The following is a 13,745-nucleotide window of genomic DNA, read 5'->3' as shown; positions in this document are numbered from 1 at the left end:
AAAAGAAGCTCAAATGCTGGATTGGCCATGAAATATTTCATTTGTAAATGCAGCAACTGATTCCAAAATCTTAAAAACACATCTGTAGCCCAGAATCCCCCAAGCTGCTCATCTGTGACCTCTATTCTATGCTGAGCCAGCAGCTGCTCAGTCGCCTTCCTCTTGCCTCTTGGCCTTTGCACATTCTGTTCCCTCTTGTTGGCATGCTTTGTTTCCCAATCACTTGACCAGCTCCTACTCCTCCACAGCACTGCATACGTGCCACTTCCTCTAAGAAGCCTTCCATGGCCCTTTAGGTTAGATTAGTGAGCCCTTCTTAAATCCTCCCATAGCATGCTGTCTTCCAGCATCATGGAGGTTCTCTCTGGGTATCTGTCTGACTTCTCTGCCAGACTAGTAGCTTCAGAAGGGCAGACACCAGTTCTTCTGCTTTACTATGACATCTGCAGTGTGTATCAAGGTGTCTGAACGTAGCTGTTGTTGTAATTGGGTGCCATCAAGTTGGCTCCAACTCATAGCAACCCTATGTACAACAGAACAAAACACTGCCCAGTCTTGTGCCGTTCTCAAAATTGTTGTTATGCTTGAGCCCATTGTTGCAGCCACTGTGTCAATCCATCTTGTTGCGAGTCTTCCTCTTTTTATCTGGCCATCTACTTTACTAATCATGATAACATTCTCCAGAGACTGATCGTTCCTGAAAACCTGTCCAAATTATGTGAGACATAGGCTCACCATCCTTGCTTCTAAGGAACATTCTGGTTGTACTTTTTACAAGATGGATTTGTTCATTCTTTTGGCAGTCCATGGTATATTCAATATTCTTCATCAACACCACAATTCAAAGGTGTCGATTCTTCGGTCTTTATTCATTGTCCAGCTTTCACATCCATAGAAGGCGATTGAAAACACCATGGCTTAGGTCAGGCACACCTTAGTCTTCAAGGTGACATCTTTGCTTCTTGATGCTTTAAAGAGGTCTTTTACAGCAGATTTGCACAAATGCAGTGTCTTTTGATTTCTTGACTGCTGCTTCCATGGGTGTTGATCGTGCAACCAAACCCTTAACAACTTCAATCTTTTCTCTGTTTATCATGATGTTGCTCATTGGTCCAGTTGTGAGGATTTTTGTTTTCTTTATGTTAAGGGGTAATCTATACTGAAGGCTGTGGCCTTTGATCTTCATTAGTAAGTGCTTCAAGTCCTCTTCACTTTCAGCAAGCAAGGTTGTGTCATCTGCATATCGCAGGTTGTTGATGAGTCTTCCTCCAATCCTGATGCCCCATTCTTCTTCATATAGTCCAGCTTCTCGAATTATTTGCTCAGCATACAGATCGAATAAGTATGGTAAAAGGATACGACCCCAACGCACACCTTTCCTGCCTTTACACCATGCAATATCCCCTTATTCTGTTCAAATGACTGTCTCTTGATCTATGTACAAGTTGCCCATGAGCACAATTAAGCATTCTAGAATTCCCATTCTTCATAATGTTATCCATAATTTATTATGACCCACAAGGCCAGATGCAACCAATAGTCAATAAAACACAGGTAAACATCTTTTTGGTATTCTCTGCTTTCAGCCAGGATCCACCTGACATCAGCAGTGATATCCCTGGTCCCACAGCCTCCTCTGAATCTGGCCTGAATTTCTGGCGGTATACTGCTGAGTAGCTTTTGAATGATCTTCAGCAAAATTTTAGTTGTGTATGATATTAATGATACTGTTTGATAATTTCCAACGCAGTAGGGAATCAATATCTGTAAAAGAATGAAAGGGAGGGAGGCTAACCTGAGCAATCTTGGTGAAAATCCCAAATCCTTCTCAACCCAGAGTCTCTTAGGTTGGGTTGGTGAACAACAATAAAAAAAATCCTCCTCACCCCAGAGTCTTCTTGGGTTGGGTTGGTGACTCCATGTGTAACAGGGTAGGAACCGTACCATAGGGTTTTCTTGGCTGAAATCGTTATGGAAGCAGATTTCCAGGCCTTTCTTCCATGGCACTGCTGGGTGCCAACTTTCAAACTGCCAACCTTTCGATTAGTGGTGGAACACAAACCATTTGCACCACCCAAGGACCTCTGAGCATATGCCAAGTACTCTCCTAAGCACTTTATATGTGTTGTTGTTGTTGTTAGGTGCCATTGAGTCAGTTCCGACTCATAGTGACCCTGTAGGACAGAGTAGAACTGCCCCATAGGGTTTCCAAGGAGTGGCTTGTAGATTTGAACCGCTGACCTTTTGGTTAGCAGCCAAGCTCTTAACAACTATACCACCAGGGCTCCTTATGTGTGTCAGTTCATTTAATTCCTACAAGAACCTGATGAGACAGGTGTTGTTAATACCCCATTTTAGAGGTGAGGAACATTGAGGCACAGAGTATTTAAGTAATTGGGACAGGATCACAAAGGAATTTGCGAAACTGGAATTCAAACCCAAGACGCGTGGCTTCGGAATCAGTGTTTTGAGGGAAACTGCCTATCACACTCAACAGGAAAATGAATTATATTTTTTGAGCACCTTTTTTTTTTTTTTTTACTGCCTACCAGGCATGGTACTAAATGCTTTTGCATATGTTAATTTACACACTTTTCTTAACAAGCCATATAAAAAAAGCCATATAGGAAGATGTTAATCCCCATTGCACAAATGGGGAAACTGGGTTATATTATGTCTAAGCAAATAAAGAGTAATTTGATTTATCAGCCATCATAGGAGGTAATACAGAGGAGTCCCCTTGAGGCTATCTGGAGAGACTGGGTTGAGAGAGGAGAAAGCAGAGGAAAGGTGTAAGATCAGCCATGGTGCATAGAATGGGATACCATGAAAATGACAGCACGCAGATGAAAGTTCCACAGAGAGCATCTGGGGAATCCATCCATCTATCCCTCCGTTCATCCATCCATCCATCAATCACTCAACCCAATTCCATAGGTGATGATGGAGCACAGATTTTGATAGCCTTCTGACAGGCCCTCAAGGTTCATAGAAAAGAGATACAATCCTTGCTTTCTAGTGGCTCTGATGGGTGATAAAGATCTTGAAGGAGGTTGTTACAAAAATGTGTTAAATACTTTAGCCAATGAGGTATTTAACTCAGCTCTTTGAGATCAGAGAGGACTTTAGAAATAAAAAGTCTGCAGGCAAAGGGTTGGGGGAGGGGAGGAATTCCAGGTAGGAGAAATAGCTCATGCAATGCTATGGAGCTAAGAAAGTGAAGTTCAGGGTACATTTGCAAGGGTTGCAGGGGTAGCTGGCAGGGCGGGAAGTGCTTTGCTGGCTGGGCAAGGATGTGGGATTTGGGCCTGTAGAGCAGAGATCTCAAACCAGCAGCCCTTGGACCACACTGTGTATAGGCATTTTTTGCTTACAAGCCTCTCTTGAAACATTGGAAGGCCTGCCCACACTTGTTCTCATTGCCTCATAGGCAGCCAAGTGGAACTGAACCGTGGCTGCCCCCTTAAAATGGGGCACGGACTGTCCAGTTTGCTGGAGCATGCCCACCTCATACATTTGTGTTACCTGCCCAGCCCCTGTTGGTATTTGAGTTTACATAGAGCCATTGAAGGGAGCAGGGAGTTTGAATATTTCCTCTTATTCTGTCTGGAGTGACTTCCCTAGCAGGCTGTGAGCATCTGGAGCTTAAAGAATGAGTCTTGTTCAACCCTGAACTCCCTAGGACCTGACCTGGGCTCTGGTACATAGTTGCTCATCCCTAAATTCATGTTGAAATCAATTGGATTCACATGGAAGATTCTGGCACGAAACCTCTCCTCAGAAAGCCAGTAGTCTCAAAAAGATCTCTCTGAAACACTGAACACTAATTTCCAATTACCCCTGGTCAGTTCTCCAGATTAATTTTCTGCAGTAAACCCTTAGTAACTTCTAGTCTGTTAACCATTACTGTTAACCAGTCCTTATACATCTCTCTGATGCTGTGTTGATCCATATCTGTCCTTATTCACTCATTCATAAGGTATTTATTGAGCACCTACTATATGCCAGAATCTGTGTAAGAGGTTGGCAATATATCAGTAATAATGAGCAAAGCAGACACACTGCCTGCCCTCCTGGACTTCTAAGATGCCTAGCGGGAATGACGGTGAGTTTTATAAAACGTGCACCCTGCAGGCACTGTTCAGAGCATTTTCCCACTATTACTTCATTTAGTCTTCACAACAAGCCTGTGATGGATGCCATATCATCACCCTTTTGGTAAATGGGGAAACCGAGGCACAGAGAGGGTCAGTAACTTGCCCAAGGTCACACACATCTAGAAAGAGTCAGAGTTAGGTTTGGGCCCCAGCAGCCTGGCCCCGGAATCTGTCCTCTTCGCCACTGAAACTGATCTTTCTGGATGACACCGGGAGCCCCTCTAGGGCCCTCTGAATCATCAGAGTGATGTTCCTTCTAGCTGTGGTCAGCTCTCATGGCATCTGTAGCAATGGAACCCAACATTCTCTAGAACAAAAAATTATATCCTCGTTAAAGTTTTTTTTTTTCTTCCAGATGTCACATATTACTGCTTTCGTCTTTTATGTTGGAGACACTTGATGCAAATATAATACTAGAAAGCAGCACAGTGAGCCAAGCCAACAGTTGATTCCTACAGCTTTTATTTGCCTTCGCTGCAGAGAAACCAGCTGTCCCCCAGGAAGTGCCTCTGGGAAGAGAAGCCTGAAGGCTGCAAAGACAGCTTGGGTCATGGGCTAAAGAATTATCCTCTAAAATCTATGTCCCTCTTAGGTTCCTAAGGAGCCCTGGTGATGCACTGGTTAACTGCTTGGCTGCTAACCAAAAGGTCGGCAGTTCAAACCCACCCAGCGGCTCCAAGGGAGAAAAGACTTGGCAATCTAGTCCCATAAAGATTGTTGTTGTGTGCCATCAAAGGATTCCTACTCATAGCAACCCCATAGGACAGAGTAGAAGTGCCCCACAGGGTTTCTTAGCCCTGTAGGGTTTTCCAGGCTGAAGGCTTTACAGGAGCAGATAATCGGGTTTTCTCTCCCTCAGAGCAACTAGTATGTTCAAAGGCTGACCTTTCGGTTAGCAGCTGAGCACTTAACCATTTCATCTCCAGGGCTCCTTCCCATAAAGATTACACCCTTGGAAACCCTATGGCGCAGTTCTACTCTGTCCCAGAGGGTCCCTAGGAATCAGAATCCACTCGAAGGCACACAACAACAACAACATTAAAACCCATTGCCTTTGAGTTGACTCCTACTCATAGCAACCCTATAAGATAGAGTAGAACTGCCCCATAGGGTTTCAAGAAGTGGCTGGTGGATTCAAACTGCCGACCTTTTGGTTGGCAACCATAGCTCTTACCACTGTACCACCAGGGCTCCATAACATTAGGCTCCTGTTTCATGGCTGTGTCGCTCACACTCACACCTTCCTGCGTTTGCCCAGGATTCTCCTGCATCCTGGAGTGTTGCTCTGCCCCGGCTTCCCCTCCATGCCTTTGTGAAGCCTTCCCTGGCCAGAGGTCACAGCTCACTGCTGTTTCCTTCCCAGGTCCATGAGAAAATACCTGGGCCTCCTGGGTCACACTTGCTGCATTGTCACATAACCTCTTTCCTTTCTCCCACCCTTCACCCACACTCTCAGCGCTGGGAACAGTGCGTAGTTGGCACACGGTTTGTTTGTTTTTTTTAATTTATTTTGTTGTTGTTGAGAATATACATAGCAAACCATACACCAGTTAAACAGTTTCTCCAAGTGCAATTCAGTGACATTGATGACAGCCATTCTCACCTTCCTTTTCTGAGTTGGCCCTCCCCCATTAACATGAACTCACTGCCCCCTAAGGTTCCTTTCTAATCTTTCCAGCCGCCATTGTCTATTTGATCCCATACAGATAGATCTTAAAAGGGCAAAAGCTTTTTGAATGAACACAGCAAAGAGATGTGTGACTTACCCAGGGCCACAGAGCCAGTAGGTGGCAGAGCAGAATTCTACTCTGGTCTGCCCGAATAAAGTGGAAGCGCCATGTGGGTGCGAACCACTTGTGTTTCCCCATCACTGTAGCCCAGGGTTTGATACTGAGCCTGGTGCATGGTGGGTGGCTCAGTAATTATTTCTTGAGTGAATATTTGTCAGTAAATAGTTGTTGAATGAATGACCATCAACCTCATTTAATTAATTCTTCTTTTGTCCTTGCCTGCGTGGAAGAACGAGGCAGGGTAAAAGCAAATGAAGGCATTGTGTTGGCTGCATTTTGTATGCACAATTAATAAGCTATTTGCCCACAGCTAAAAATATCCACCCCTGGCAGCCATGGTGAGGAGGAGGCAGATGGACAGTGCTCGGGCACAAGGTGTTCAATCAAATAGTGACAACCCCAGCAGAGCCACAATTAGCCTCTGACACCCAGGTGAACTCCAGACGAAGACCCTGGAAGTCAGTCCCCTGGTACCCTGTGGCCTTCACCCTGGGGCCACAAAAACATGAAACAAATGAGCATCCCTGCCCAAGGCTGGGACCAGTTGGAAGCCAAGAGATAGGCAGTGTGGCAGAAGCTCAGCCAGGGAAGGAATACAAGGGAGAATTAGCCCACGGGAGCTTTGTTCAGTATTGGAAAGGGCAATGGAGAGGGTCTCAGCCTAATGCCCAGGACTTCACGAAAGTTCCCCACTGTCTCTGTCTCCCCTTCAGGGGTTCATAGTGGCCCTTGCTCTAGGTACTATGACATCTCTGAAGGGAACTCTTCCCCTGAATTCCTTCATGCCACATACATGCCAACTGATACATACAGTTAGAGAGAGAGAGGGAGAAAAGGAAGGAAGGCAGAAAGACAGGAAGGGAGGGAAGAAAGAAGGATGGGAAAGAAGGAAAGGAAGGAAGAGGGGAAGAAGGGAGAGAAGGAGAGAAGAAGGGAGGGAGGGAGGAAGGAAGGATCCATTTCTGTTCAGTGGTCAGTTCCCCTGAGCTAATTATGGAAGCATCTGGACATGCAGCTGCTTCAAGTGGTCTCTGTTGTTAGGTGGCAACAAGTCAATTCCAAGTCATAGAGACCCTCTAGGACAGAGTAGAACTGCCGCATAGGGTTTCCAAGGCTGTCACCTTTATGGAAGCAGACCACCAAGTCTTTTCTCCTGGGAACCCTCTGGTGGGCAGCATTGCATTTTGTTGTAGGTGGGGTCATCATAAGTCAGAGCTGATTCAATGCTAACTAACAACAGTTAGATTTGTAATTTCAAAGACAAAAACAAAAGGAAAAATAACAGAACTAAGGGTCCGTGCACGGTCTGGCTGCCTTTTCCAGGAAACCTGCAGGGGTCCCTTAGTCACCACAGGCAAGGAAGATGCCGATGGAAGACCTTGACCCTTTCCCTCTGAGCCAGCAGACCACTATGTGATGGGGTCTGACAGCCCAACCTGGGCTGTTCTTTCAGCCACTCCCCAAATCCTCTCAGGCTTGAGTATAGTAAGGTGCAAAGTCCAGGAAATGAATTCTCCCAAGAATACAAGCAAGGAGCTTTTCAATCACAAACATGGGCTTGATATTACCCAGGAGCTTAAACCTGTTCAATGACACTATTGACAGAAAGGATTTGCTTCTGGAAGCGTTGACGTTTGATTGTGAAGTTCATCAGGGCTTGCTTGGATGGAACTGGTTGTGTTTCTCAACAACAGTCCTTAAGCCAATTAGTTTAAGAAAAAAGTCAAGAAAGGGAATTACAGGCAGTGAGGGCTTGGAACCCTTTGCTTACTCACCCATTATAAATACACACAGACCCTGTCAACACCATGCTTTGTCTTTGGGGAAAAACGTGCCTCTGTGGAAGGTGAAGAGATTTTTGTTTGCGGGGAGTTACAGCAAATGTCAAGTCACAGGAGTTGAAAACTCTACTTTCTCATTTCTTTTTCAGAAAATCAATACCCAGGCAGCGTTCCATTCCCCTCTGGGTCTCTCTGGCTCACACTCTCTCTCTCAATCTGGGGATCCCCTAACTGTTCTTGATGTTGCCTTGGGGGAATATCTACCTGTACAAAGAAATGGGAAACTCAATGTCTGCGGGTTAGTTTCTCCAGAGAGGCAATTACTAGAAACTTAAGGAAATGTCAAATATGAACACCTAGCAATTTCACATGGAGCTGATGAGACTGCCTGACTTAAAGCATTAATTAGATGGAATATTCTTAAAGAGTTTGGATATATAGAATTTTGAGTGCCAGACTCCAAACAGGGTTCAGCTGAGAAGTAAGAGACAATGGTGAAGAATCACTCTGAATAATTTAATACTTTTCTGGGGGGGGGGAACCCCTCTATCTCATGCATTCCCGTCTCCGTATGGCCTTGGGGGAGTCCTTAGGTAGTGCAAACGATTAATGCACTCTCTTGCTAACCAAAAATTTGGAGTTTCAAGACTACCCAGAGGTGCCTTGGGGGAAAGGCCAGGCAATCTACTTCCCAAAAAATCAACCATTGAAAACCTTGTAAAGCACAGTTCTACTCTGACACACATAGGGTCACCATGAGTCAGAATCGAAACTGTTTTTGTTATTTTTAATAGGCTCAGGAGACAGGGACTCAAGAGGAAATGTAGGCAGTATTTAATGGATAGGAGAAAAAAGCTTTCAAAAAGTGATGCACTTTTCTAAGTTAGGCACAATCTAGGGAACAGGAATCACTTTCCTTCACCTGAGACTCCTTTCCTATGATCAAAAATAAACAAGTCAGAAATTGAGTAACCTTCTGGCTCCCCCACTTGCTCACTATGTGACTTTGGGCAAATCATCTAAAATTCAAAGCCTCCGTTTCCTCATCTGTAAAATGAGAATCATAATGGGACTGATAAGGGGCCGTCTTTCTGTTCCATGAATATACCACGCTCATTTCCACCCCAGGGCCTTTGCACTTGCCATTCCTATATCCTAGAATTCTTTCCTACAGACTTTTGCATGGCAGATTCCTTCTCCTCACCCTTGATTAAACTCAAATGTCACTTCCTCCAATCTAAATTAGTCTCTCCCCCCATCAATTTGTCTCATCCTTTGGTTTTATTCTTCATAGTGTCCCCATCTGAAATTCTCTAGTCCATTCATGTGCCTGATTATTCATTGTCTATCTCCCCTACTATAAGATAAGCCCCATAACAAAAGAGAACCAATCCATTTTATTAATCCCTGTATCTCTAGCACCTCATACAGTTGCTGACACATAGTATATGCTCAATTAATACTTGTTAAATGAATGGACTCTTAATCAATAAAAAAAATCAATAGCTAACATTTATTGTGTAGTTTCCACATACTAGACACTGTTCTAACCACTATATATAAATTGTCTGATTTAATCCTCCGAACCCTATGAAGTGGATATTCTTACTAACCCTATTTTATAAATAAGATAACTGGGCACAGAGAGTTTGAAAGAACTTCCCACAAGTCAAAGAGCCAACAAATAGTAGATCCAGGACTCAACCCCAGGCAACCTGGCCCCAGACACCACTCTCTCAACCACTGAGCTCTGATGCTCTTGGCTCGTAGGAGAACATCAGACCTGATTTTATGGTTTGAATTCCATGAAGTTCCCACTATATATGATTAGGTCAGAGAAACAGGGATTAGAAGCCAGGCCTATGCCCTCCTCTGAAGCCTTTGCCCTTCGTTCTATATCTGTTCACCAGCAGCTCTTGTATCATTGTATGTGTTCTTGTTTAACACTTTAATAGTTAGCCACCCACATGCTATTCCTATGCTCTCTATGTGGAGGCTCTGAATGTCTGCAATACCAGCTTGTATCCACCTTGAGGCCATGCACAAATCTTTGCAAACAGAAGGTAGATGCTAAATATTTTTTGAAAGGCTATCTGGATGAAGAAAACATTTTGAAACACTTTTAAATAGAACACATCAGGGCCGTTTAATTAAAGAGAACTACAATATACCAAAAAGCAAAACAAAATGCTTGCAAAGCAAGTAGAAATCAATGTACATTTTCCTTGCTTTAACACACCCAACTCTTAATGTTTCCCACCTCAGAAAGTTTGTCCTGCTGTTCCTTTGCTAGAAACACTTTCTCCTCCCACTCTTTTTGCTTCTTTACCTCCTATGATCCTCCAAATATCAGCTGGGATATCACTTCCTCAGCAAAGTCTCTTCTGGTCACTACTCTCAAATATTCCTTCTTAGCACTTACTATAGTTTACAGTTATACAATTTCTTCTGTGGTTCTTCAGTTCATGTTTTTCTCCCCTACTAAACTCTAAGCTCCAAGAGGGAACGACAGACCATGTCTATTTTGTTTCACCATCTCTTTCCCAGGCGTGGCTCACAGTAGGTACTCAAAAAATTTTATTGAATGCATGAACAAACTTTTGATATTTGAGCTTTACAAGTGCCAAGAACTTTGCTTTAATGACCCCTTTTTCTTAAGTAGTGACTTAAAATAGGATTTACTCATGATTTTTATCTGTTGCATCCAGTGTTATATACCTGCATGCCCCCCCCCCACACTTGGAATAAGTGCCAATATTGCCTATTGATTTAGATCATGGGCGCTGTCCTGGCTTTGAATCCTGGATAATTCATATAACCAGTACCTTAACTCTCCACCACTTCAAACTGTTATCTCAAAGTGCTTTGAACAAGGGCTAGGATAACCCAGACTTAAAAAAAAACAACTGATAATACTAGAGGATATGAGAGGATGTGGAACAATTGAAATTCCTCATAACTCTGATGTCGAGCATGTAAACCGGCACAACCACTTTACAGAGCAGTTCAGCAATATATGTTGAAGTTATAGATACATATATGCTAAATCCAAAAAAAATCCACATTTATGTATATACTACCCTAGAGAAACTCTTGTGTGTATGTACTTTCTCACAGAGAGTCATACCAAGGTATTACCTTTAGCAGTTTGTATCAGCAAAATCTTGGAACCAAGTTTTGTATTTATTTATACACATATGTATGTATATGTATATGTATATGTATATGTATATGTATATGTATATGTATATGTATATGTATATGTATATGTATATGTATATGTATATGTATATGTATATGTATATGTATATGTATATGTATATGTATATGTATATGTATATGTATATGTATATGTATATGTATATGTATATGTATATGTATATGTATATGTATATGTATATGTATATGTATATGTATATATATGTATAAACCAAACCAAACCCATTGCCATTGAGTCAATTTGAACTCATAAAGAACCTATAGGACAGGGTAGAACTGCCCCATAGAGTTTCCAAGGAGTGGCTGGTGGATTTGAACTGCTGAGCTTTTGATTAGCAGCCAAGCTCTTAACCACTATGTCACCAGGGCTCCATATATACACATACATACATATATATGTGTGTGTGTATGTATATATATATATATATATATGTGAATAATAAATTGTGGTGAGTTCATACAATGGAATGCTATACAGTCGTTAATGAACTACATGTATCAAAAAAAATAGATCTGGAAAAACATAAGGTTGAGTGAGAGAGAGTGTGAGGGATCCTGATTCCAGCTCTGCCACTGGACCTCAGACAAGCAGCATAAGCTAAGATCTAGTCTTCTTGTTCACAAAATAGGATTAATAATGGTCACATTTCAGGGTTGATTGTGAGAATTAATAAGAATAAATTTGTAGAGTGACTTCAGATATTATCCTTTGGAATGTCACTTTGGAGTGAGTTCCTAATGACTTTCCAGGTATGTCTTATTCAGGGAAACACTGGTTTTTGAAACTGATCAGAAATTACATGGATGCATTTGCAAAACAAATCTGATGGCAAGGAAAATAATAGATTGAAATGATGGATTGCTACTATTTGTGCAAAAACTATGTAAACTCATAGAGACATAATTAGTGTAGATTGTGAACTGTCTTTGCCATCAAGAGGGGAATTTGGTTGGTTAGAGCACAAGGGTAGAGGGGAAAGTTACTTTTCTCTGTTACTCTTTGAATTATGTACCATGTGTATATTGCCTATTCTAAAAATAATTTATTTTTAAATTAATCTGAAGGTCATGACCTTCTCAGCTCCTTCAATTATAAGTTTACTTAAAAAGGAAAGACCCTAAAATCCAAGTTCTAAAAACATTCTTAAGAGGCCATATAGTCCAATCTCCTACCTGAACACACAAAAGAAGGAAAAGTCATTCCAACCATATATCCGCCATGCAGTTAAACAAAGGAGAGCACAGGATTTGGAATCAGGGGATCTAGGTTTGGTCCCTGACACCATGACTTACCTGCTGTGTGACTCTAAGCTAGTTCCTTAACCTCTCTGAGCCCCAGTTTTATCTCTAAAGTGAGGATAATGGCAGCACTATTTCACATGGTGTATGAAGACTAAATAAACTATATTATGGGCATAACTTTGTAAAATAGTATCCAGATGTTTGTAGGAGATGCAATTTGTAATGCAGAGATTGTCCCTGAAAAGCATTGGTTCAATCCCTTTGACTTCCATAGGGATGCCCCAACAAACATACTTAGTAGAAATGCCTCGGGCCTCCGCAGTAGCCAAGAGGTCATCTTTGCTTCAGAGATAAACCAGTTTCTCTTCTCTCCACAGCAAACATCCTGTCAGTGATCATCCTTTCTCAGCTGGTGGCTAGAAGGCAGAAGTCCTCCTACAATTATCTCTTGGCACTTGCTGCTGCTGACATCTTGGTCCTCTTTTTCATCGTGTTTGTAGACTTCCTGTTGGAAGATTTCATCTTGAACATGCCGATGCCTCAGGTCCCCAACAAGATCATCGAAGTGCTGGAATTCTCTTCCATCCACACCTCCATTTGGATTACTGTCCCATTAACAATTGACAGGTACATTGCTGTCTGTCATCCACTCAAGTACCACACGGTCTCCTACCCAGCCCGCACCCGGAAAGTCATCGTAAGCGTTTACATCACCTGCTTCCTCACTAGCATCCCCTACTACTGGTGGCCCAATATCTGGACTGAAGACTACATCAGCACCTCCATGCATCACGTCCTTATCTGGATTCACTGCTTCACTGTGTACCTGGTGCCCTGCTCCATCTTCTTCATCTTGAACTCAATCATCGTGTACAAACTCAGGCGAAAGAGCAATTTTCGCCTCCGCGGCTACTCCACAGGGAAAACCACCGCCATCTTGTTCACCATTACCTCCATCTTTGCCACCCTCTGGGCCCCCCGCATCATCATGATTCTCTACCACCTCTATGGGGCGCCCATCCAGAATCGCTGGCTGGTGCACATCATGTCTGACATTGCCAACATGCTGGCCCTTCTGAACACCGCCATCAACTTCTTCCTCTACTGCTTCATCAGCAAGCGGTTCCGCACCATGGCAGCCGCCACGCTCAAGGCCTTCTTCAAGTGCCAGAAGCAACCTGTACAGTTCTATACCAACCATAACTTTTCTATAACAAGTAGTCCCTGGATCTCGCCAGCCAACTCACACTGTATCAAGATGCTGGTGTACCAGTACGACAAAAATGGAAAACCTATAAAAGTATCCCCGTGACCCTGTAGGTTTGGCACCTAGTGCCTTGTCTAACCCATTTCCAGATGGGAGGGCATCCCATCCTACAGCTGAAAAGCTCTCCTTGAGAGTGCTCACGTGATTTCCTGTCTCCACAGACTGAGCAACTCTCAGACTGGTAGGTGAGAAAAGACGGAAGAGCAGAAAGGAAAGCATGAATCTTGTTTTTATTTATGTATTTATTTTCCCAACATCAAGTTGACAGCAGCGGTTCCTACCAGTTTGA

General features: G+C 43.0%; 1 protein-coding gene across 1 annotated transcript in view; it reads left to right on the top strand.

The window, feature by feature from the left end:
* The window catches only part of GPR139 (G protein-coupled receptor 139), a 40,524-nt gene extending 27,023 nt beyond the window's left edge, over positions 1-13,501 (top strand). The window contains exon 2 of the mRNA XM_049904842.1: positions 12,567-13,501. Within this exon, the coding sequence (XP_049760799.1) occupies positions 12,567-13,501 (935 nt within the window). The remainder of the gene's footprint in view (positions 1-12,566) is intronic.
* Positions 13,502-13,745: the final 244 nt, after the last annotated feature.

Source organism: Elephas maximus, chromosome 12 (genome assembly GCF_024166365.1).
Source record: "Elephas maximus indicus isolate mEleMax1 chromosome 12, mEleMax1 primary haplotype, whole genome shotgun sequence".
Taxonomy (NCBI): domain Eukaryota; kingdom Metazoa; phylum Chordata; class Mammalia; order Proboscidea; family Elephantidae; genus Elephas; species Elephas maximus.
This window is presented reverse-complemented; position numbering and strand designations above follow the sequence as displayed.